The 20,499-nt window shown below is 38.2% G+C and overlaps 4 protein-coding genes across 6 annotated transcripts in view; 1 reads left to right on the forward strand and 3 right to left on the reverse strand.

Moving 5' to 3' along the window:
• Nucleotides 1-903: 903 nt before the first annotated feature.
• Nucleotides 904-5,060, reverse strand: LOC115780693 (probable G-protein coupled receptor). The gene is made up of 2 exons (XM_030730035.1): nt 4,816-5,060; nt 904-2,730 (listed from the first exon to the last, which is right to left on the reverse strand). The coding sequence occupies exon 2, from the start codon at nt 2,624-2,626 to the stop codon at nt 1,370-1,372; it is 1,257 nt and encodes a 418-aa protein (XP_030585895.1). The 5' UTR covers nt 2,627-2,730; nt 4,816-5,060; the 3' UTR covers nt 904-1,369.
• A 548-nt stretch (nt 5,061-5,608) lies between these two features.
• Nucleotides 5,609-10,184, reverse strand: LOC115779706 (uncharacterized). The gene is made up of 7 exons (XM_030728467.1): nt 10,147-10,184; nt 9,940-10,041; nt 9,414-9,591; nt 9,173-9,329; nt 6,880-7,052; nt 6,401-6,629; nt 5,609-6,300 (listed from the first exon to the last, which is right to left on the reverse strand). The coding sequence occupies exons 3-7, from the start codon at nt 9,573-9,575 to the stop codon at nt 6,098-6,100; spliced, it is 924 nt and encodes a 307-aa protein (XP_030584327.1). The 5' UTR covers nt 9,576-9,591; nt 9,940-10,041; nt 10,147-10,184; the 3' UTR covers nt 5,609-6,097.
• Nucleotides 10,185-10,362: 178 nt separating this feature from the next.
• On the forward strand, nt 10,363-17,973 carry rrp9 (ribosomal RNA processing 9, U3 small nucleolar RNA binding protein). Of its 2 annotated transcripts, none has more exons than XM_030728464.1 (15): nt 10,363-10,598; nt 10,736-10,830; nt 10,929-11,041; nt 11,133-11,200; nt 12,837-12,878; nt 12,967-13,093; nt 13,225-13,349; nt 13,474-13,566; nt 13,700-13,800; nt 13,893-14,027; nt 15,598-15,660; nt 15,795-15,952; nt 16,166-16,245; nt 16,365-16,438; nt 17,845-17,973. In XM_030728464.1, exons 1-15 carry the CDS (start codon nt 10,515-10,517, stop codon nt 17,945-17,947), a joined length of 1,461 nt encoding a protein of 486 aa, XP_030584324.1. In that variant the 5' UTR covers nt 10,363-10,514; the 3' UTR covers nt 17,948-17,973. The 2 variants fall into 2 exon arrangements, with proteins under 2 accessions (XP_030584324.1, XP_030584326.1); XM_030728466.1 differs by having other exon boundaries at nt 10,364-10,598; nt 15,795-15,940.
• Nucleotides 17,974-19,132: 1,159 nt separating this feature from the next.
• grm2b (glutamate receptor, metabotropic 2b) overlaps nt 19,133-20,499 on the reverse strand; it is a 32,665-nt gene continuing 31,298 nt past the window's right edge. For both annotated transcript variants that reach the window (XM_030730067.1, XM_030730070.1), the window contains one exon: nt 19,133-19,809. In XM_030730067.1, coding sequence (XP_030585927.1) covers nt 19,736-19,809 — 74 coding nt within the window. In that variant the 3' untranslated portion in view covers nt 19,133-19,735. The remainder of the gene's footprint in view (nt 19,810-20,499) is intronic.

The raw sequence follows: 20,499 nt of genomic DNA on the forward strand, positions 1-20,499 counted from the left end.
ATATCTCTGCAAATCGCCATGTATTTATTGGTTTACTGGTGTATCTTTTCATTTGTCCACATCAGCATGTCTGCCTGATGTTATCCCATAAGTCTAATCTCTGTGAGAAAGCTGTGCATCGCCTCGAAATATTTGCACCAGAGACATTATCAATAATGTTAAACGGTCTCTAATGACTGATCTAAATAAGTAGAACATAAATAATTGTCCAAGTTTAATAAGAGCATCTACATACACTATTAGTCTTTTGCCAAATTGAGCCTAAGTAAATGCAGAAAAATACAAATTCTTTGCTGTTAATCTGTTCGTGTACTCGCATTAAGAGGGTATTAGAGACAACCACTTCATCTATTATGAAATGGCATTTTCTCCTTATATAACGATGTTTTAACTGGGCTCAGTCTTACTCACAGCGCTTTCATAAGTGGACAGAGGCAGAGCACCGAGGCCAGAACCCACAAAGTCAAACCCACAATGTCTGTACTCAGATAAAACGTCAAACAGAAATTGGGCAAGGTTATATCTGTTGAGTGTCTTTAGGTAGGTATCTCATTTTTATGTAAAAAAAAAAAATATTTAGCTTGAATACCATAACAATATGCCAGAAGGACTTTTAATCGAGAGGCTGGCTGTTGAATCATGTCTGCAGGCCAGCCTGTCAGCCCCATTGCACCTTTTGGAGGCTGTTTCTGTAAAAGTAATTATTATAACTAGACAGCATATTAGTTTATGTTAACAGCTGAAAAATCCAGTTTACATGAGTGTGTATAGCTCCTGAATGTTTTTGACCAGATAATAAACTTGATCTGATTCATAGAGACCAAGACAGTACAAAAGTGTGCACATAAATCTCATACAAATACATTTCACTGTTATTTATTGATGTCATCAAAATACCCAGTATTTATTTGCCCATTTAAAGCAATAACAAAACTCATTCCTGAACAAAAAAGTATTTTCTCCTGTTTGTGTACAATAAATAACATTTACATAAATTCCTGCAACATAAATACAACATGTCCACATTTGATTGTGTAATTACTTGTATTGATAAAATAGAAGTATTGATTGCAGATGAAGAATAACTTTACATTAGACTAGCTAGGAAAATTAGTGTTCCCTAAGGTTTGCTTTACCATAGTAACAACCTTTTTAAGAAACTAAGTCCATTCAGTATTTTTCTGAGAGTCTTTATAGAGAAGGTTCAAAGACAATAACAGGCTTTTTTTTCTCTCTGTATGCGCTATCTCAGTTGTTATCGCTGCGTGCAAAATTTGTTTATGTCATATTACACACAGTCTTTAAATAACTTTATCCCCCATTCAATCAATTATCTGTGGCACAACACTTGAGGTACAGTCTAGGTACTCTAAATGAACTCCTCTGGAATCTGTCCTGGTATCCTGAAACCAGTCTGCCCAGTATGATCCAGAGTGGCAAAACTTGGACGTGTCTCTAAACTGCAGCTGGTCCTGTTGAGGAACTGCAAAAAGTTCTCGTGGCCTGAGCCCTCCTGGCTGGATGCCGGCAATTCCATTGGTCGAGCTGAGTAGCAGCGCCTTAGTTTACAAAGCTCTTCCCTGATTTGCCGGTTTAGAAGCCCATAGAAAAAAGGGTTAATTGCAAATGAGGAATATGCCAGCCAGGTGACTGTTTCCTCCAGGTCATTAGGGATCTGGGGTGTTGCATCGAATATCAAATGGAACCGGAAGGCAAAATAAGGCAGCCAGCAGATTAGAAACTGGCCAACAATGACCACGAGAGTGAGAGCAGCCTTACCACCACCAAAAGGCCGGTCTCGGGAAATCCCGCGAGGGACACTGCGAGTTGTGATGATGGTAGTCTGACTGTTTATTGAGTCAGAGCGATGCTTCAGTTGACTGTTTGTCCAGGAAGGCAGAGGTCCATGCTGCCGGGCAGCCACACGGGCCACCTTGTAGACATTACAGTAGACAGCAAAAATCACCACTGCTGGCAGACAGAAACAGGTGACACTGAAGAGCACAGAGAAAATCCGCCTGTGGTCACTGTGGCTCCAATACAATGAGCAGTGTGCAGCACTGATGGAGCTCAGGCTACCATAAGACGGCCATCCGAACACAGTGGACAACCCCAGCCCTGCAGAAGCCACCCACACTGTCACCATCACGGCTGCAGTCAGCTTCAATGTCATCTTCACCTCGTATCGCATGGGATGGACAATGTAGTAATAACGCTCCACACTAATAGCTGTGATGGTGAAGATAGAGGCTGCTATGAGGATTACATTGAGGAAGACATAGACCTGGCACTCCAGCACAGTGAACACCACAGAAAAGTAGGGGGAGCTGGACACAATGCCAAGAGGCATGAGCAAAATGGCACACAGGAGGTCCACCGTACAAAGATGGCATACAAATACAAATTTCCTGAGATGAGAGGCTTTGATGACAACCACAAGCACAGCAGTGTTGGCCAGAAGTGCCAGAACATTCAGGGTCACCATGAAAAATAATCCCATGAGGTCCTTGAGACGTGTTTGTGGGTTGGGAAAATTTCCCAGCTGTTTGCTGGGAGCAGAAGGTACTGGTGTCCAAGCAGCGGTGCTTTCATTGTACTCAGTAACAAATGAACCGTTCTCCTCCATGATTCATAATAAAGATTTCAGAGTGAAATTCTGGATTCCAGTCTGCCTCATTGTTAAATGATGAGATCAAAGAATTCCTCAGATGTCAAAAGAAATGCACTTCTCTGTAAAGACAAAAGAAAGAAAATTGTATATCAAATCACAAAAACACATGACAAATATTTTGAAAGAAGGAAGAATTATCACTTACAGCATACCTTGAAACACTTGTAATGTGCATGTTGGGGATGGGGTATTTAATATCTTTTAGACCTTTTATTGGCTGATAAATTCCTGACATGTTTCCAACTTGAAACCTACAATTTGTAACGTGCATGGTCTTTTGAGATCACCCTAATAACATCACTACAACATCAACAGCAGCTGACAAAACTCATCCAGAGCCACAGAAGACATTACTGTAAATACAACCGCATTTAGGGTATTAACTATGATTAATCATACAAAAATCTGAAATTTATGATTAAATTGATCCTAATTCATCTCACACATCTCACTGTATCTGATATACTGTACAGTGTAATATATTAACATCCAGGGATACCCACTACAACATTCAACAAAGCACACACACAAGTTCACCTTATTAATTGGACTGTTTAGGATGGGACACATTTTGTCTCTACAGTGAGGAAGAAACATGATCAATAGGAATAATTCATGCACATGGACATTGTGTCTCTCCTCCATCCATCCCCATCCTTTAGAAATTAAAGATAATGAGCATGCTTGTTTTAGCCCAGCTGCAGGGAACCGCCTGCATTGATTAGTATGTGTTCAGTGTCACCCTTCACCATACCATGAAAGAGGAGATCTTTTACGGGAACACGTCTGACCCTTAATCACTGGACAGTCTAGAAATAGGAAATAAACAGTGCAGGAAATTTAACATTAATGCTCTTACACTTGTTTTCACATCTGTGTTGCATTTCACATGTCTCCCCATAAATGTACCTAACTATCTTGTTCTGTTAATCATAATCAGGTTTCAGACTGTGGAGGATGCTGTGTCCTAAATACATGTGCTCTCTATCCACCGGTTATCCACTGATTCTCTGTGCTGCTGTAATCTTCTGTGGTGGACAGCTATTGGCATGCCAAATTTGCACTGAGATTTATCCCCACGAACGACTAGTACATGTACATTCTCATACATATTATATAAGGGTGTCCTCATTCTCATCATGTTCCAGTTGCAGCCCAGCATATGTGATATTCTTCAGACCACAATTTACTTCTGAGCTAATCAGTTTCAGCTTATTTAATTCTTTGATGCTTTTGCAGTTATTTTGTACTTTTATTTATTTTAACAGACTTTTATTTGATTTTCTCTCTTCTCTTTTTTTTCTTCAAATTATACTTTTTAAAAGCACAAAACAAAACAACCCCCCCAACATCCTAAGAATTAAACTTATCCTGTATAAATTTCCTCAGATTAAAATTTGTGTTTTAATTAAGTCTGAAAAACCATTTTGATGTATTCAAGCTGATGTAATGCTGGTGATAAGTATTTATTTTATTACCTGACATTTCTGTTAAATTGGAATTGCATAAAAAAAAACAATATAATTTATTTCAGAATGATAAGCAATTCTTATTAGATTTAATTAGGTATCTAATGGCCGTTAACTTAGCCCTGTCTGATACAAAATGAATGTGCTCTTCAGTGTGCAGCTGCAAAAATATCCATCTCCATCCATGTGCTACAGCATGTTGAAATGCTTAAAGTTCATATGTTCAGGTTAATAATTTCATTCATTCATTAGAGTAAGTTCACTGGAGGGTAACATTTCACCAGCTTGTAATGTACATGGTGAAACCTATGATTCAATGCACAATGCACAGTTACATTCTTTCCACTAGCTGAAGATGACCATCTAATGGTTTTTTTTTTTTTAAATGACATCAATTGAAACATAAAACCCTTTTTAACTCTGGCATTTGGTAAACTTGGTGCTAAACTTCCTCAAATTTTTTTTTTATTATTTTTGATGTATCAGAGAAATTTCGTAAACAAATTTTAAGAATTTTAACAACATAAAAAAATCAACAAAATAAGTAAATATTAAAATACAAATAAGCACTCAAGTCTGCTGTATTTTATTTTTCTTTAAGTAATAAACCAAATAGATTAACTTAATATATCTTCCTTCACATCAAAGTTAGTTATATAATACCAACATACTTACATCAAAGCACTTTCATTTTGAAAATTGTATGTCCTCCAAAAAGTTCTTGTAAAGGAGAAATCTTCCAAAACAAGGTGTTATCTCTCTAACTTTGAAAAGCATCAAATTCAGTGCTCAGGTGTTGCTGCAGGTGCATAACAGTCCACCGGGGATTGTCCTGCAGTGTTGCAACTTCTCATGAAAACAGCTGATTTCCACCAGAAAAAAAAAAGACTTTTGAGACTTGAAAGAGGACCCCTGGGAGGGCTGATGGGATCAGAGAGAGGTGATGTGCTGAGTCCTCTGAGGCAGCCCAGCTAGCTTGAGGTAAAGGAGGGGGAGGAGGAGGCAGAGGAGGAGGAGGGTGAGAACCCTGCCTTTGGTTGTTCAAATCACATCTTTCAAGCGAAGATGACTGCATCAAACCGCCTTCCACTGACATTAACCATATCCCACACACACTGTCTTTCATCAGTCAGTCAGTATGTGGCTGTGACTGTTACACACTGTTCTGGTTCTTACACATGTGCCTCTATTCTCTTCCTAGCTGCAGAGAATGAGGACACTGGTTTATTAGTTGAATGTACTGAGTCATTTACCATGTAACGCACAGTAGTTTCTTTAAGTGAGTTTCTATTTTTTTTTTTTTTTTGGTCCAATAAAGTAATAGAAACCTTTCACCACCACTGCAGTAGATCAAAACTTCCAGAAAAGCAGGAAACAGGGCTCAGCGCTGCCCTCTGTTGGCTGAGGGGTAAACATAACAGAAAAAAATAATATCAGCTGAAAATGTTTATTGTTCCTTATACTGAAGCACAGAGAACACATGACAAACATTTTGAATGAAGGAAGAATGATCACTTACACCGTACCTTGAAACACAGTATCACCTGTAATACACAAGTTGGAATGAACAGGGCACAAATGAGATCCCCGTCCGACATACACATACAAAGATCAGCTGACTGACTAACACTAGTTAAACAGGTTATTGAACAACAACCACTGTCTTAAATACAGTAAGAAGACCAAAAAAAAACAAACAAAAAACACTTGTTTACAGTATTAATGATTACACGTGGCAGTTTATAGTGCTATTGAATGCCTGGGTGTAGTCATCATGTGACACTCTTAAAACAAATAACAGACTGCTAAGTAAAAAATATATACTTATTCTTAAAAAATAAGATCAAGTACTAGATTTTACTGCTGAATAAACTATACGTGGATCAAAAAAGGCAATCTGTGACACATTTCTATCAGACATGAAACACGTGTGTCCAACAAAGACAGTGATAAAAGGCTATAACTGAGAGTCACTTGTCATTGCGCCGTCCTCCGGCAGAAGCGAGGCATCTTGGCAAAAGCTTTGCTCAACATTAGCTCTGTGTTCTGTTTTCCCCAACCCCAGTCTCTTCTTCAATAATTTATCCTCATTGTTCAACTTTGTGCGGATTGCGGTTTTTATTTGGCTGCTGTCAACGCCAAACTTGACTGCCACGTGATCTGGAGGAGAAAAAAAAAAAAGAAACCTCTGGTTATCAAATTTGTACAGCTACAAAGAAGGTTTCTGTTCCTAAAGTATCCAGAGCATTCTTTTCCTTACCAATTAAACTTTTCAAAATCTCCGGTGGGAGCTGTGGCTTGTGGCAGTCCTCTCCTGTAAAGGTATTCCTACGGCCCTGCAGAGAGTGGGTGGCCAGTGTTTCTCTGTCAAAAAGTATCATCAGCATTGCTGAAGTGTACTTCTTGTAGTCTGCAATTTCAGCAATGCGCTCATAAAGATTTTTTGGCACTCGAAGATTCTCGGAGAGATAGAGGAAGTTGTGATCATCCTGAGAGGAAGAAGAGAAGTGTTTGTTACAAAAATATTAAGGTGCGTGAACGGTTGAGTCTGACTGAGCAACTTTTTAAAAACAAATTACTGCTAGTGAACCTGAGCTTAAAACCAGTGAACATTTTAAAAGAGCAGCAATGACATAAAACTTGTTCTCCTAAGAATACAAACTTTTAATAAACGGGATCGATCTGCCCACTCAACTGTGCGAAGAAAGTACCAAGTATCCAGCACGCAAGAGCACTGACCTCTGGTATATTATGAACCGCTCTCATCTCTGCCTCAGGCTCAGTCAGGAAAGAGATCGCTTCATCAGAGTTTTGTGGTGCAACTGCTGCTTCGCCTCCGTGAAGAACATGATCCAGTGTGACCCGCAGTTCATGTGCTGTGTGCCTCATCTGCATCATGAGCGTGTTCATCTCTGGAAAAAAAAAAATCAAAACCACAGAGTAAAGGTATTTGTCAGACAAATTATTTCATTCCATGTTTACAGCATAGACTCGGGGATGTGGCTAGAAAATTAAAAAAACTGACAGATCCAGAGTTCCCCTACACACACGGTGGCTACGGATTAGACAGTTACACAGGCAGACAAACAGACGGTCTGTTTTTTGTTTGTTTTTTTTAATTGACAACTTATGAAATATTCACATTTTACATTTAAATTTTAATAGAAGCCTGTTATTGTTATTGTTGTTAAGATGTTCCCTAAAAAGAATTATGCACTTTGACTTTATTCTAGTTAAAGGGGCTCAATTTAAACCCATAAGAATATAATAAACTTAAATAAAAGGTAATAATTGTTTATTAAACAAATGTGCCACTGTAGGCAACTGTCATATTATTCAACTTGACTTGAGCTATTGTGCACTGATTGCTCTACTACAGTTCTTATGCTAAAATTCTTGAGCTACCCCTATTTCTTTATATGTTGCTAGAAAAATAGGAAATATTAGCAATGATTTATTGATGCATGTGGAAGCATTTGTGAAAAATACAGTATATAGGCTAAAAAATAGAGATTATACAATTCTAACAAGTTTGAAAATCAATATTTGGTATGACCACATTTATTCTTCAAAACAGCGTGAACTCTCTTAGGCAGCTTTCTTGTCATTTCTTTAGGCAGTCTTCAGGAATTGTTCTCCAGCCTGCTTGAAGGACATTCAAAGCTCTTCTTTGGATGTTGGCTGCCTTTTGTTTTGTTCTCTGTCAAGATGATCCCACACTGCTTCACACTGTTACGGTCCGGGGGAGGCCAATCCATGACTGATAGCGTTCCACTGTGTGTTTTTCTATCCAGGTATGATTTTACTGCGCTGGCGTGTGTGTTGGGTCACTGTCATACTGAAAAATGAGTCTATTTCCAATTAGATGCTTTCCAGATGATATTGGATGGATCAAAATCTGATGGTACTTTTCAACATTCATAATTCCGTAATTTTTGACAAGATGCCCAACACCATTGGCTTAACTGCAGCCCCAAACCATTATAGAGCCTCCACCATATTTTACAGATTGCTGTAGACACTCACTGTTGTATCTCTCTCCTGATCTTCTCTGTATGATTATGATCTGAAGCAAAAGTTTCAAATTTGGATTCATCACTCCATCGGACCTGTTGCCACTGATTTTCAGTCCAGTTCTTGAGTAAATTGGCATACTTCAGCCTTTTCTCTGTTTCCCTTCCTTAAGAGTGGCTTTTTGACAGTCGCCCTAAATGTTCACCTATCCAATGTTTATAAGGACACACTGCACACCATGCTCAGGTATGCCAAGTTTTCCGCTAATAGGTCCACAGGAATCACCTTGTTTGTGCAAAAATACCATTTCATGTCTGTCAAACTGTGTTATCTTTGGAAAGAAACTGGAACAAATTAAGTGTTTTTGAGACAGGCTGCCAGTAAAAAAAAAATGACTGAAGATACAATTTCAAACTGATTCTTTGTTAACCTCTCTGTTATCTGTAGACACAAAACCCGCTCATCCTCATAGGCCAGTTTTAAGTGGAAAATGGTCAGATACAAGGACTGGACTGAAAATGAGCAAAAAAGCAGCCAATGTCCAAAGAAAAACTTTGAGAGACCTTCAGAAAGCCTGGGGAACTATTGCTCAAGACTGCTTTAAAAACACACACACACAAGAAAGTCTGGCTCCTTGGAATCAAAATTTAAAGAAATGAAGGACTCAAGACTTTTGCACAGTATTGTATAGATAAAATACCCAAACTGATTTCCCTATAGTAAGTATTAAATTGTTCTTTCTAGGAATGTTTTATTAAGAAATGTTATTACTCAACCATTGGGAATTATTGTTGGCTTTCATTTTAATTTATTATTTGTTTGTTGTCAGATGTGTGCCTAACTGGAATCCTGCTCATCTTTGTGCCATTTAAACCTGACGACTGTACAAAAATAGGACATGGATTCAGCAGTGGTTGCTGTAATGTGTGGGCTGCGATGAAAATTAATGTAGTCTTGATGGGATATTTAAAGGATATTAACTAACTGATTGATTGTTTAGTCATTTTTTTCCACCCACCTTTAAGTTCCCTCAGCTCTCTCTCTGCCAAAATTCTGCATCTGCGTTCATATTTCAGTTGTGCCTGCAGCTGCTCTATTTTCATGAGAAGGCTGATGGTGTCTGTTCTGATGCCCGGGCTTGCAACATTTTCTTCATCAAATTCAATAGTTTCAGGCTGCCACAAGAGAAGAAATACCATTAACAAATTTCAAGTTATACACCGGGTGATTACATTGATAATTAAATAGTTAATTCTCACGTCAGTGTTGGGAAAAGGTGAGTAGCTGGCCTCTTCAGCAAGCCTGAATTTATCCTCCCCTGAATGACAGCCAAACTCTTGCGCATCTGTAACGTTATCGATCTTTATCATCTTCATGGGTGGCTGTGCCGGAGTCACACCTGCGTCTCTTTTGGGTGGCATGATGGGGGGAAACAATCTGAGAAGAGTAAAAAAAAACAAAAAAAAAGCACGTTGACATATCAAATACTGCTGCTTTTCTGCACGGGACGGACTCAAACTTGGAGTCAAACTTTTTTTTTCTCCACCCCGGTTACTCAGCAACGGTCTCTGTTCATTTTAAACTCCCTCATGCAAAAACGTAAAAAGAAAAAAAAAAAAACGCTTTGCAGTTAACGTTGCATCCCCCTCCCGCTGCCTCATCACCCCTCCTACTACTACTACTAGCCTCCAGCTGCTGCTGCTGCTGCTGGAGTCACTGAGTGATGAAAACTGTATTTTCAAATACATATGATATTTACTGTGCGATAGTTTAGAGGAGTCTCACCTCAGGTTGAGCTCAACGACAAACTGTAAACACAGTCGCTGAGGAGGACAAAGGCAGTGCAGTACATGGAAATACTGCGTAGTAGAGGAAGTAGTAGTACTACTGCAATAGTACAGTACATAGATCCTGATATAATTAGGACAATTCTTTAACAGCCGCGCATAATATTTTCGGTTAATATGTGTGAAATACTAATCTTATGTTTACCTTCCACTGTGTGTGGCGCGCACATTTAACGGATTACTGTGTTGTCAAATGCATATTTTTACAATTATGTGCGGAACAAAGCTGCGAAAACTTCTTCCCCGAGGGAAGTATTTCGACCCAGCACAGTTTCCTGTTACCGAAATTCCTACATTGACCAATTAAAATCCAGAATTTTAATAAAAGGCGGAACATCTTGGCGTGGACGTGACAATTAGCCAATCACTGTGAGCTCGCGGCCCATTTGAGCTTCCTAGTTCGGTTGCAGTCTACCCATGTGGGTTCAGTGTTGACTTGTGGTTTGAGAAAGTTGGAGCGTTAACTCTGTGCAGTTATCGTCTGTTTTGAAACGCTGCTTGTCGCGTTTCACCATGTCTTCGTCATTCTTTATAAAGACTAAGGAAAACCCCAAGTTCGCTAAGAAGGGGAAAAATACGGCGGGCACGAAGCGAAAGGTAGGTGAGCTGATATGTTAGCAGGTAAGCTAATCCGCAGGGGTGACTTCGTGCTCCTTGGCAGATTTCCCCTGTTGCTTTAACGCTTTATTTGCGCTGTTTGGGTAAATCAGCGTCTTTTTCCACCTCTGTCGCAGGGTGATGTGGATCCCACCGGAAAGAGCAAAGTACGAGCGAAGAAACCCAGCTCAAAATACAACGAAGAGATTTCCAGTGACTCTGAGACGGAGAGGTGCATTTCTAATGGGGGTTATACGTTAATCACATGCTTTTTGGCCAATGAAATGAAAGCACGAGTCTTAAATATCTTTGTGGCGTTTCATTTTTCAGACCCACAGCGCCAAAGAAAAGCCAGTCCACCGAGCAGATTGAGTATGAGGAGACTCCACAGGAGAAAAAGCTCAGATTGGCTAAACTTTACCTTGAGCAACTCAAAGAAGAAGGTAAACTTAGGTCAATCACACAGAAGTAAAATTGAAGTCCATCATTGCAGTCGTTGGCAGAATGTATTAACTGAGGACTTCTTATCTTCAGAGGAAAATAAAGCAGAAGAAGCTTCCTTTGAGACTGATCTAATTGCAGGAAGACTTCAAGAAGAAGTGGTAAGAAGTTTCTTCTGTGAGTGAATATACAAAGCCCATTCAAATGGGAATAATAGTATTGGGGACCTTATGACTTAGTTATTGCTCTCCCAGTTGCATGGAGTGCATTTGCATGGGATAAGCCATGTCTCAGTGTACTAAATAATTACTGAGATTGTCCACACACAATGAATATATTTGGTTGCCAACTCTAGACTTCAGATTACAAACTGAGATTGTTGAAAGAAGTTACCTCATGCCATCCATTGTATTCATCCTGTCATCCTTTAAGATTTCCCTTTTCTGGTGGATTTGATGTCTTTGCTGGGTACTAATATAAGACTTCTTGAATTTGTAGCGGAATGCACTCCAAGCTTTCATGTATGACTGCTAGTGCCACCTTCACTATTTGTGTGTGTGTGTGTGTGTGTGTGTGTGTGTATGCATGTTGGGATCTGCAAGGACATAACTAAGATGCCAGATTGTACAGGATTTGTTTGCTGAAATATGTTAATTTACTGTGGCATTTTCACTATACAAATTATGGATATGGAGGAGTTACACAGAAGTAAGCTCAAAGGCAACCTTTGCAAACTTTAAGAGGTAGTATTAGTCCCATACTAACCATTGCTTTAGACTTCTGCGTTAAATCTTTGTAGAACCTACAACGTAGCTTATGACGTAACCTACGCAAGTGGCCAATGCTGTTGCCAGCATTTATGCTTGTTTGTGGTGTTAATTACCTTGTGGTCATGTCCCAGTGTTTTATATGCGATGCCAGTTATAATTGAAACAAAAAGTCCTGGGACTTGTTTTTTTTTTTTCCGTCTTTTGCCACTCTTTTTCATGGTCTTTTTTTGCCTTATTGGGGGCAATCATATTTGTCCCTCAAGTTTTTTCCACTTTGTATATTCCTGCACATCTGTCAACATTCTCCATGCAGGAATATTGTGGAGATGATTATTATTCTCTCAATGATAAATTCAAAAACTGCTGTGAAAAAGTAGAAATGCATAGGAGGAATTGACAATACCGAGCAGCTGAATCACAATAGTTGACAAGATATATAGTTACATTTCCAGGGAGATGCGTGTCAGGCTACAGTGTAGGTTACTGCGAAGGGTTTCTGAGGGATTTGCTGTAATGTCATTCCTGTGCCACAGATTCAACACAGAAGTCTAAATCAACTCTTAATAGTGTTAAAGGTGTGAAAGCTGATGTCTTCCTCTCTTTTCAGAGCTCTCTTCCATCCATCATTCTTCCCATGAATTTTCAGTTTAGTTAGGCCACAGTCTAGTTTCAGTTTCACAACCAAGTCAGTGTAAATACAGTGATCTCTAGATCAAAAAAAAACTGAGGTAAAAATATCGATGTGCTCATCTCTGTTGCAATTGAGTAATTTATAAGAATTTGCAACTTCACATTTTATGATCAGATGTGGACATTTTTCTCTTTGCTTATAAATACAGCTTCATTTCTTAAAGAGTCAAAAATATTTTAGTTGTACTTAATCATATCACTCCCTGAGGCTTTTGAAGCCTTTGTCTTTAATGCTGTTATTTATTTTGACTTTAATAATGTACTTGGGATTATCATTATTGCTATTTCTGTAGATGTGATTTATTTATTTTTTTTTGTTTTTTTTCCCTCCCATCAGCTTGAACAGAAAGGAAAGCTCCAGCGACTCATTGCCAAAGATGTACGTATGAGAATTTTCATCCCTTTAATCCTGGTGTGTGTCTAATAAACAGTGAGTTTGATTTAAGTTCTTTCTGTTTTTGTTTTAGCTCATACCACCAGATCCTTCAGAGATCAGGATGTTCAGAGGACACAAACTTCCAATTACTTGTCTGGTCATATCTTCAGATGACAAGTACATCTTTTCTGCTGCCAAAGACTGCTCCATCATAAAATGTTAGTGTATCGTTAATCCTTCTAAAACCTTTGTTTTAACTCCTTTTTATGAAAACATACATTTAAATTATTTCACAGTTCTGAAAGTTAACACTTTGTTTTGGCTGTCTCAAATACCATTTTCTCTTTAGGGGATGTTAAGTGTGGTAAAAAACTACATACAATACCTGGTGGAAGGAAAGGTACAGAGGATCGCCATGTGGGACATACATCCCACATCCTGTGTATGGCCATATCATCAGATGGGAAATACTTGGTGAGTAGTCTTTCTGTAGCAAATTCCTGCTTTTGCTAGATTTGGGAAAACAGAATATTGTACCACTCTTACCAAAGTTTGACAGTGAAGTGTGACCATAACATCTTTGTTTACATGTTTTTAGGCCACTGGAGACATGAACAGTCTGATCATGATTTGGGAGGCAGAAACGTGTAAACATTTGTATAAATTTACAGGACACAAAGGTCCCGTGTCGGTATGTTCCTTTTTTTTTTTTTTCTCTTTTTTTTCCTCTCTTCACTAGTTGGCTACAATTTTGGCCCTTTTTATATAACAAATGTGTATAGGTGATCCTTGTAGCCCTCTTGTAACAACAACTTCTTTTTCAGGGTGTTTCTTTCAGGAAGGGGACTCATGATCTGTACAGTGCCTCTCATGACCGCTCTATCAAAGTGTGGAATGTGGATGAGAATGCATATGTAGAAACTCTGTGAGTAACCAATCAGAAGATTATTTCTCACTGTCCAACACTTTTGTTTATCTTTAATGTGTGAAGCGAACTATGACTGTGAATTTCTGTAGCTTTGGCCATCAGGACTCAATCACAGGACTGGACAGCCTGAGCCGTGAACGCTGTGTGACTGCAGGTGGACGTGATGGCACTGTACGGGTGTGGAAGATAGCAGAGGAGTCTCAGCTGGTGTTCCATGGCCATGAGTGAGTTTCTTTGTTTCTTATCTATACTTCTGTCTTGCTTGTTTGCGCCAGTATGCGCAAATTCAGGTACGTTAATGTCTATTTTTACATTCATATGAACACATTGATTCATTTAATCAGTCATTGCACTGAAATGTTCTTATCCTGCATGGAAAAATAAGTATGCATACACACTTACCATCAGATTTATGAAATTGGCAGACGAGGCTATTTTGTTCTTGATACCATGCGTAGGTTAGTGAATTAGACTCGTTCTAAATCTGCTTGCTTGTGCTCGCTGTCTGCAATCTGCATACTATCTGCATACCACCATGTCCTCATTTCTCTTTGTAAGGAAACATGTCTCCAAGGCAAAATGAGAGTCCAGCTGAAGAAACTGAAACAATAGCACCTGAGAAGGAAGCCAGCTTTCTAAAGTGTTTCCTCAGGAGTGATCAGTTATTTATCTATTTATTTAAAATACAAAAAGTGCTGAATATTGTTTCCTGTGCAATACTCACTATGGCTCAAGTTAAGTTTTGACATTGAAGTTGATGTAAAAATTTTGAGACTATAAGAAAAAGAAGACAGTGGGATGGACAAGGAGCATCTGATCTGTCAGTTTGAGATGAGAAATTCATGACAGTTATTGAAAAACATCAATAATCCTCAGCAACTGTAGGATAGTGGCAAGAAATTGAGCTGTAAGTGATGTCATCCAGCAAGTTTAGGAGGTTATTTTAATGTTAAGATGAGGTGCCGCCTATAAGTTTGGATAAAGTTTAAAGTTTACACATTCTCAAATAGGATTTTCTTTTCTTTATATGTATTTTATACTACGTGTGCTAATTCTGCATATTTTTAACTTACAGCCTTTTGGAAAACTGTAAATAATGGCCAAAAAGAAGAAACAATAAGAAAATATTGATCGCAAATTTGTGTGTTTATGCAGAGATTTGTTTGTAAGCACTGTTTGTGAATGAGTCATAGTATGTGTAAATTATTCTTTTATTAGACAGAAAAATGTAAACACATTTTCCTTACATGCAAAAGATCCCTAGTTTAAGATTGGGAAGAGACACAAACCCAGCCTCAAGCTACTCGAAGAGCCAGTCCCAGGCTGGGATAAATGAGAGGGTTGTGTCAGAAGGGTGTCTGGCTGTGCCAAATCAAACATGCAGATCCCATCTGCTGTGGCAAACCCTTGGGAAATAAGGGAGCATCCAAAAATCCATACAAAATTCCTCACGTATGATCTTACTCTTTTGCTGCTGGCTGGCACTGTACTGTCATATAAAAGGAAAGTTTCACAAATCTGAAAGAAATCTAATTATTTAAGAGGATTATCTGTAACTTCCCCTTGATCGCTGTTTGGTTTTTATTGTCCAACTAGCATTAAACATATTTTCTCTTGTCAAAGGTTTCTATACAGTATTTCAATATTTTAAAAAAAATTGCAGAAAAATTTTCATTCTGAAAACTTCACATCACAGTTTAATTTTAATTGACAATAACATTTTTTTTTCCTCAAACTTTTTCCTTTAAGCATGCAGTGAGACTGACAGCTCTAATTTTGTTGTCTTTTGTTAAGTGGTTCTATTGACTGTATCCAGCTCATAAACGAGGAGCACATGATAACAGGAGCAGATGATGGGTAAGGCATCACTGCTGTTTTGTGTTCATTGAGTTTTTGTCTTGCTCTATTTATTTTTTCCCAGGGTGTAATGGTGTTAGACTTGATTCAAGTTTCTCTTGTGCGTCTTCTCTCAATTTTCCCAACAACCTCAGCTCTGTGTGTCTTTGGAGTGTCAACAAAAAGAAACCCCTCAGCACAGTGAAACAGGCTCACGGTTGCCATGGTGATGCAGGGCTGGAGCAGCCTCATTGGGTCGTTTCAGTGGCGGCACTTCAGAACTCGGATACCGTTGCCTCAGGTGCCTCTAGCTGTGAGAGCTTTTTAATAACACATACACCTGTTATTATGTGCAGGATGATTTAAATAAAGTGTTTCACAGGTATTTGAATGCAAATGTAGTCAGTGCAAGCAATAAATTTGGTCATGATGAAATGTCCCACTAAACAATACCTCAGCTGAGGTTTCACGTTTAACTAAGCTATTGTGGTGATGTTTGCTGTTTAACAGTGGTTCTTCTTTACAGGTTCCCACAACTCACAGGTGACTGTGTGGAAGTGTGGCCAGAATTATCGTGGGCTGGAGCCTGTATTCAGTGTACCAGTGGTAAGCAGTTAACCATCTCCTCTCTTGTGAAAAAGTAACAAAAAAAGAATAATAATTTTATAACATTTATAATGCGTTCCATGTAGTATGTGTATTTTCATCTTTACTTTCCTGCCCAGTGTGGTTTCGTCAACAGTCTGAAGTTTTCAAGCTCCGGTCAGTTCTTGGTGGCAGGAGTTGGACAGGAGCACAGGTAAGACTCATGTTTCCATAGAAACTAAAGTTCCTGAAAACTAATGAAATGTCAGCGTAAGTTCATTTTCAATGGACAAAACACCCACTAGATGGCAGTGTTAAGCCATCTCTAACATTTTACTTTTTCTCAGTACAGATTTTTGAGGTTTCTTAAGTTATAACTTTGTCACATGCCTAATTCAGTAGCTGACTGAAACAAACCCTGGAAATATATTGTCTCATAATGTCACTTGTTATATATTTTAGAAAAAATATGTGAAAATAGATTTAAGATTTTGTGGGGGAAGGTTTAAAGTATGTTCATAAAGTTATAGATTTTACAGATTTTAGCTCAGTTGAATGAAGAATAATTGTGTTCAGCGTATTCTGTATAAACAAGACAGTGTACAGAATTAAATGTTAAGCTGGCTGCAGACTTAAACACCAGAGATATTGTCTTGCTGTGGAACCTTGTGTCAAAAATTTTTTAAATGTTGGTAACAGAAGAATACAATGTCATTTAAGCCCTTTATGTACTTAAAAATACTACATATAAAACTGGGAAATTATATTTTAACTTTTCTTTAATTTGATGTACCAACATATGAAAAAAGGTGTTAAATGATGGATCAACAAATGGCTGATATCAGCCTGCTGATATATTTGTTGGGCTCTATTAAAGACTAATGGTGCCTCCCTAGATGCACGGGTTACTGATGCCATGTGCACTAATGCTTCCCTATAGTACTGTTTTTAAACTGCACTGATAACAAACCAGGTGGTCCCTTTCTTCTTTAGTTACAAAGGTACGACATCCATATTTTCCAAAAACGTTTGATTCATAGAGGGTTTTTCACTTCACCCGAGTCCATCTGAAATGAGCGCAGGGCTGGGAAACAGCGTCTGTATTTCTCCATCACTGTTAATTCCCTCATGGATTTTCCTTAGCATGGTAGAGTTTTAATGAACTGGCAGTGATTTTTTTCAGAAGTGTGCCCGAGCCTGTGCCTCGATTTCCACTTCAGAATTGTCTGTTTCCAGTGCAGTGCTGCCTGAGGACCCAGAGATCATAGACATTAATTATTGGTTTTTAACCTTATCCTTTGCATAGATTTCTCTGCATCTCAGAATCTTAATGTACCCTAGATGATAAAATTCTTTGCAGCTGTAGGAGCAACTCCTCCTCATCTTATCGTCTAAAAGAATCCTCCTCACTGGGGTGATCTTTTGATACAAAGTGTTTGACCTGTTGCCAATTAGATTTACACAACTGAGCTTATTTATCAAATAACTTAACTATATTTGGCATGGTAGCTGTTGATTTAGTCTAGTGTTAAAATAATAATTTTTAAATAACTAGAATAATTGCATTCCCTTATTGTTTTTGTGGATTATATATTGCTCTTCCTTATGTTTTGTTTACAGACTGGGACGATGGTGGAGACTAAAGGAAGCCAAGAATGGAATTTATGTTATTCCTCTAAAAAGGAAACCTTCTAATCCAGAGGAGGCCAAAGTTGCTGAATAGCAAACTTTTTATAAATTAAAGAGCTTAAAAAAAAACAAAAAAAAACTGTTGTGTTTCTTTTTTTTCTTTTTTCTTTTTTTCTTTTACTTTTAAAAACCCAGACAGTATTTGTTCATACAGTTGTTGCCTGTGGGTTTCTTTCCCTTTTTCTCAAAGGGCCTTCAACAGCTTCAGTGAAGAAGTCAGTGTTGTGGGTGAGGTGTTCCTGCATTAAAAAAAAAAAAGTGAAGAGGCTGAATTGTAGGAGAGAGAGAGACAAAGACTTGCTGATTCTATTTTGTGATCATAAGGTTCTAAAGTACCATGAGTTAATCTCTGCAAGTTAGGCTGTGGGTGTGTGTGTGTGTAAGAAAGTTATAACTGCTTCTTTGTGTAGGTTACTGTCTGAGTCAACTGTAAAGTTGTGAATCATACGCCTGGTGGTAGCAGACCTGCAGATTGTTTACATCCTGGGAAAAATTTAATTGACAGGATATTAGCATCTTCCAGTAATTAAATACAGTTTACTGCTTATTTCTACCTTTGGATCGCTTTACTTGGCATTTACTTGGTATTTACAGAAGGGAAAAGTGCACAAAAATCTTTTAATTACAAGAGTGGTTTGTCAGACTAACCTCAGGGACTGCAAGCTGTTGACTAGTGACATTATGTCAGAGCGACGTTTATTATTCTATAATAACCAAGAAGTGCCAGCCTGTTTGGTATTTGCACCATCTTTGGTTGTCCTGCAGGTGTCCCCTCAGGCCCTGGCAGACGTGTTGCTGCCATTTTCGTTAGAAATTGTTTTTATTATTCATACCCTTGATTAAGTATGTATGACATATAGAGGAAAAGAGCAGTATTTTCTTCTTTCACAGTTAAACATGCACACAATGACATTTAACTTTTTAATAAAGCCACTTCTGGATGGGCTGCAGGCAGACAGTGGGTACAGTTTCACATCTGAAAACTGCAGTTGGCATAAATATATATAAATAATCACTGCACATGTATAATTGCACATACTCAACTATTAAAACAATAGCTTAGAAATCTTGGCACCATCTTGCAGTAGTTTGGTCACCGCAGAGTCAGTAAAATACGTTTTGAGATTGCAAAAATCATCTAATCCTGCATCCAAAACCTGATTGCAGTTCTTGTGCATAGCTTTTAATTTGAGGGTAAAGAACTGAAAGTGGGGACCCAAACAAAGTAGAATTTGATCTTTTTAATATTTAAAAAAAATTTATTTACAAAAATTACAAATAAGCACACACTGTTATACCAGTCTACAGTAACACGTCCTTTACGTCATCTAGTTTTTATCACGTTCACTATGGTTAGTCACATTTTGCTTAACAGAAGGGCTAACTTTATCTCATAGCATTTTTTTTTTTTTTTTTTGTCAATGTCTAAACATTTGGATATATTCACAGCACTGTAAGGACACGATAAGAACAGCCTTTTATTTTGTATAACACTATTGCTTCACAACCACCCATTTGACAACAAGACTCTTTAGGACAAGGCACGGTGCATTTAATCACATCTATCTGTAAACCAAGGAGATCACAGCATATTAAATCTATACAAAAAAAAAAAGGCTTTACAGTTGATACATACTGCTCGCTGTAGGAACGTCGTTAGGCTTTCACAGTTAGAGTTACCCTTGCCACTGTCAGTCTACCCTGTCTTTGTTATCTCTCTGCAACATGTTAGATGGCATGGGGGCTCTGTCATACACAGCCCTGTTGGATGGAAGGATGACTGATGATGGGATGGTCACTTGTGCTTAGAGAGGAACCTTTTTCACAAAGAGGATGTTGTGGAGTCCACCACTTCTCGCCCGTTGCAAACTGTTGGCACGTAGTTGGAGGCTGATCCTGAGGGAATGAAAGTAGTGATGTTAGTTTTCTGCAAACCAGAGATAAAGGATGAGAGGAACATTATGGAAGTGGTCCAAATATATTAGACACCGTACATGTACAATTTTGAGGTACCCTATTTGTACGTAACCTCTGTTGGGTTGCTTTATTTTGGAGAGTACTTGGCTGATTAAGATTATACAGTCTTACACGTAAAACGTGACACAACAGTGCGGTTTCTGTCTAGCTGTCTCGTCACCAGCTATACCTGCAGAATGTGAACTAGTGTACATATTGTAAATTCATCGCAGCTGATGTTTGCATGAAAAATGCTATTTTCTCAAGAGTATCCTTGTATTGTTCAATTCCTACTTTTAACTGCAGCAATTAAATACTTCTTAGTCTTTGCATTTTTTTTCCCCCTGACAACAGAAATCACTTTAGTCCAACAGAAGAGATAACATAGCGTTGTGTAAGCCTTTCAATGCATAGTTTTTGTTTGGACTAAAAGCTGTTTGAGTTTTCACAGCTATAAAAGAGTAAATGGAACACTCACTATAGCACCAAGTAAACCTAATGTGTCTTATATATATTTAATAAGGTTTTGCTGTGAATACAGTCAGTTTCTTAATTAGCTTCAGATAAGACTTTCTCTTATCCAACATGAAAAGAAACATAATGGACTGGTTATTAATTGCAGCACTATGC

This window comes from Archocentrus centrarchus, chromosome 5 (genome assembly GCF_007364275.1).
Source record: "Archocentrus centrarchus isolate MPI-CPG fArcCen1 chromosome 5, fArcCen1, whole genome shotgun sequence".
Classification (NCBI taxonomy): domain Eukaryota; kingdom Metazoa; phylum Chordata; class Actinopteri; order Cichliformes; family Cichlidae; genus Archocentrus; species Archocentrus centrarchus.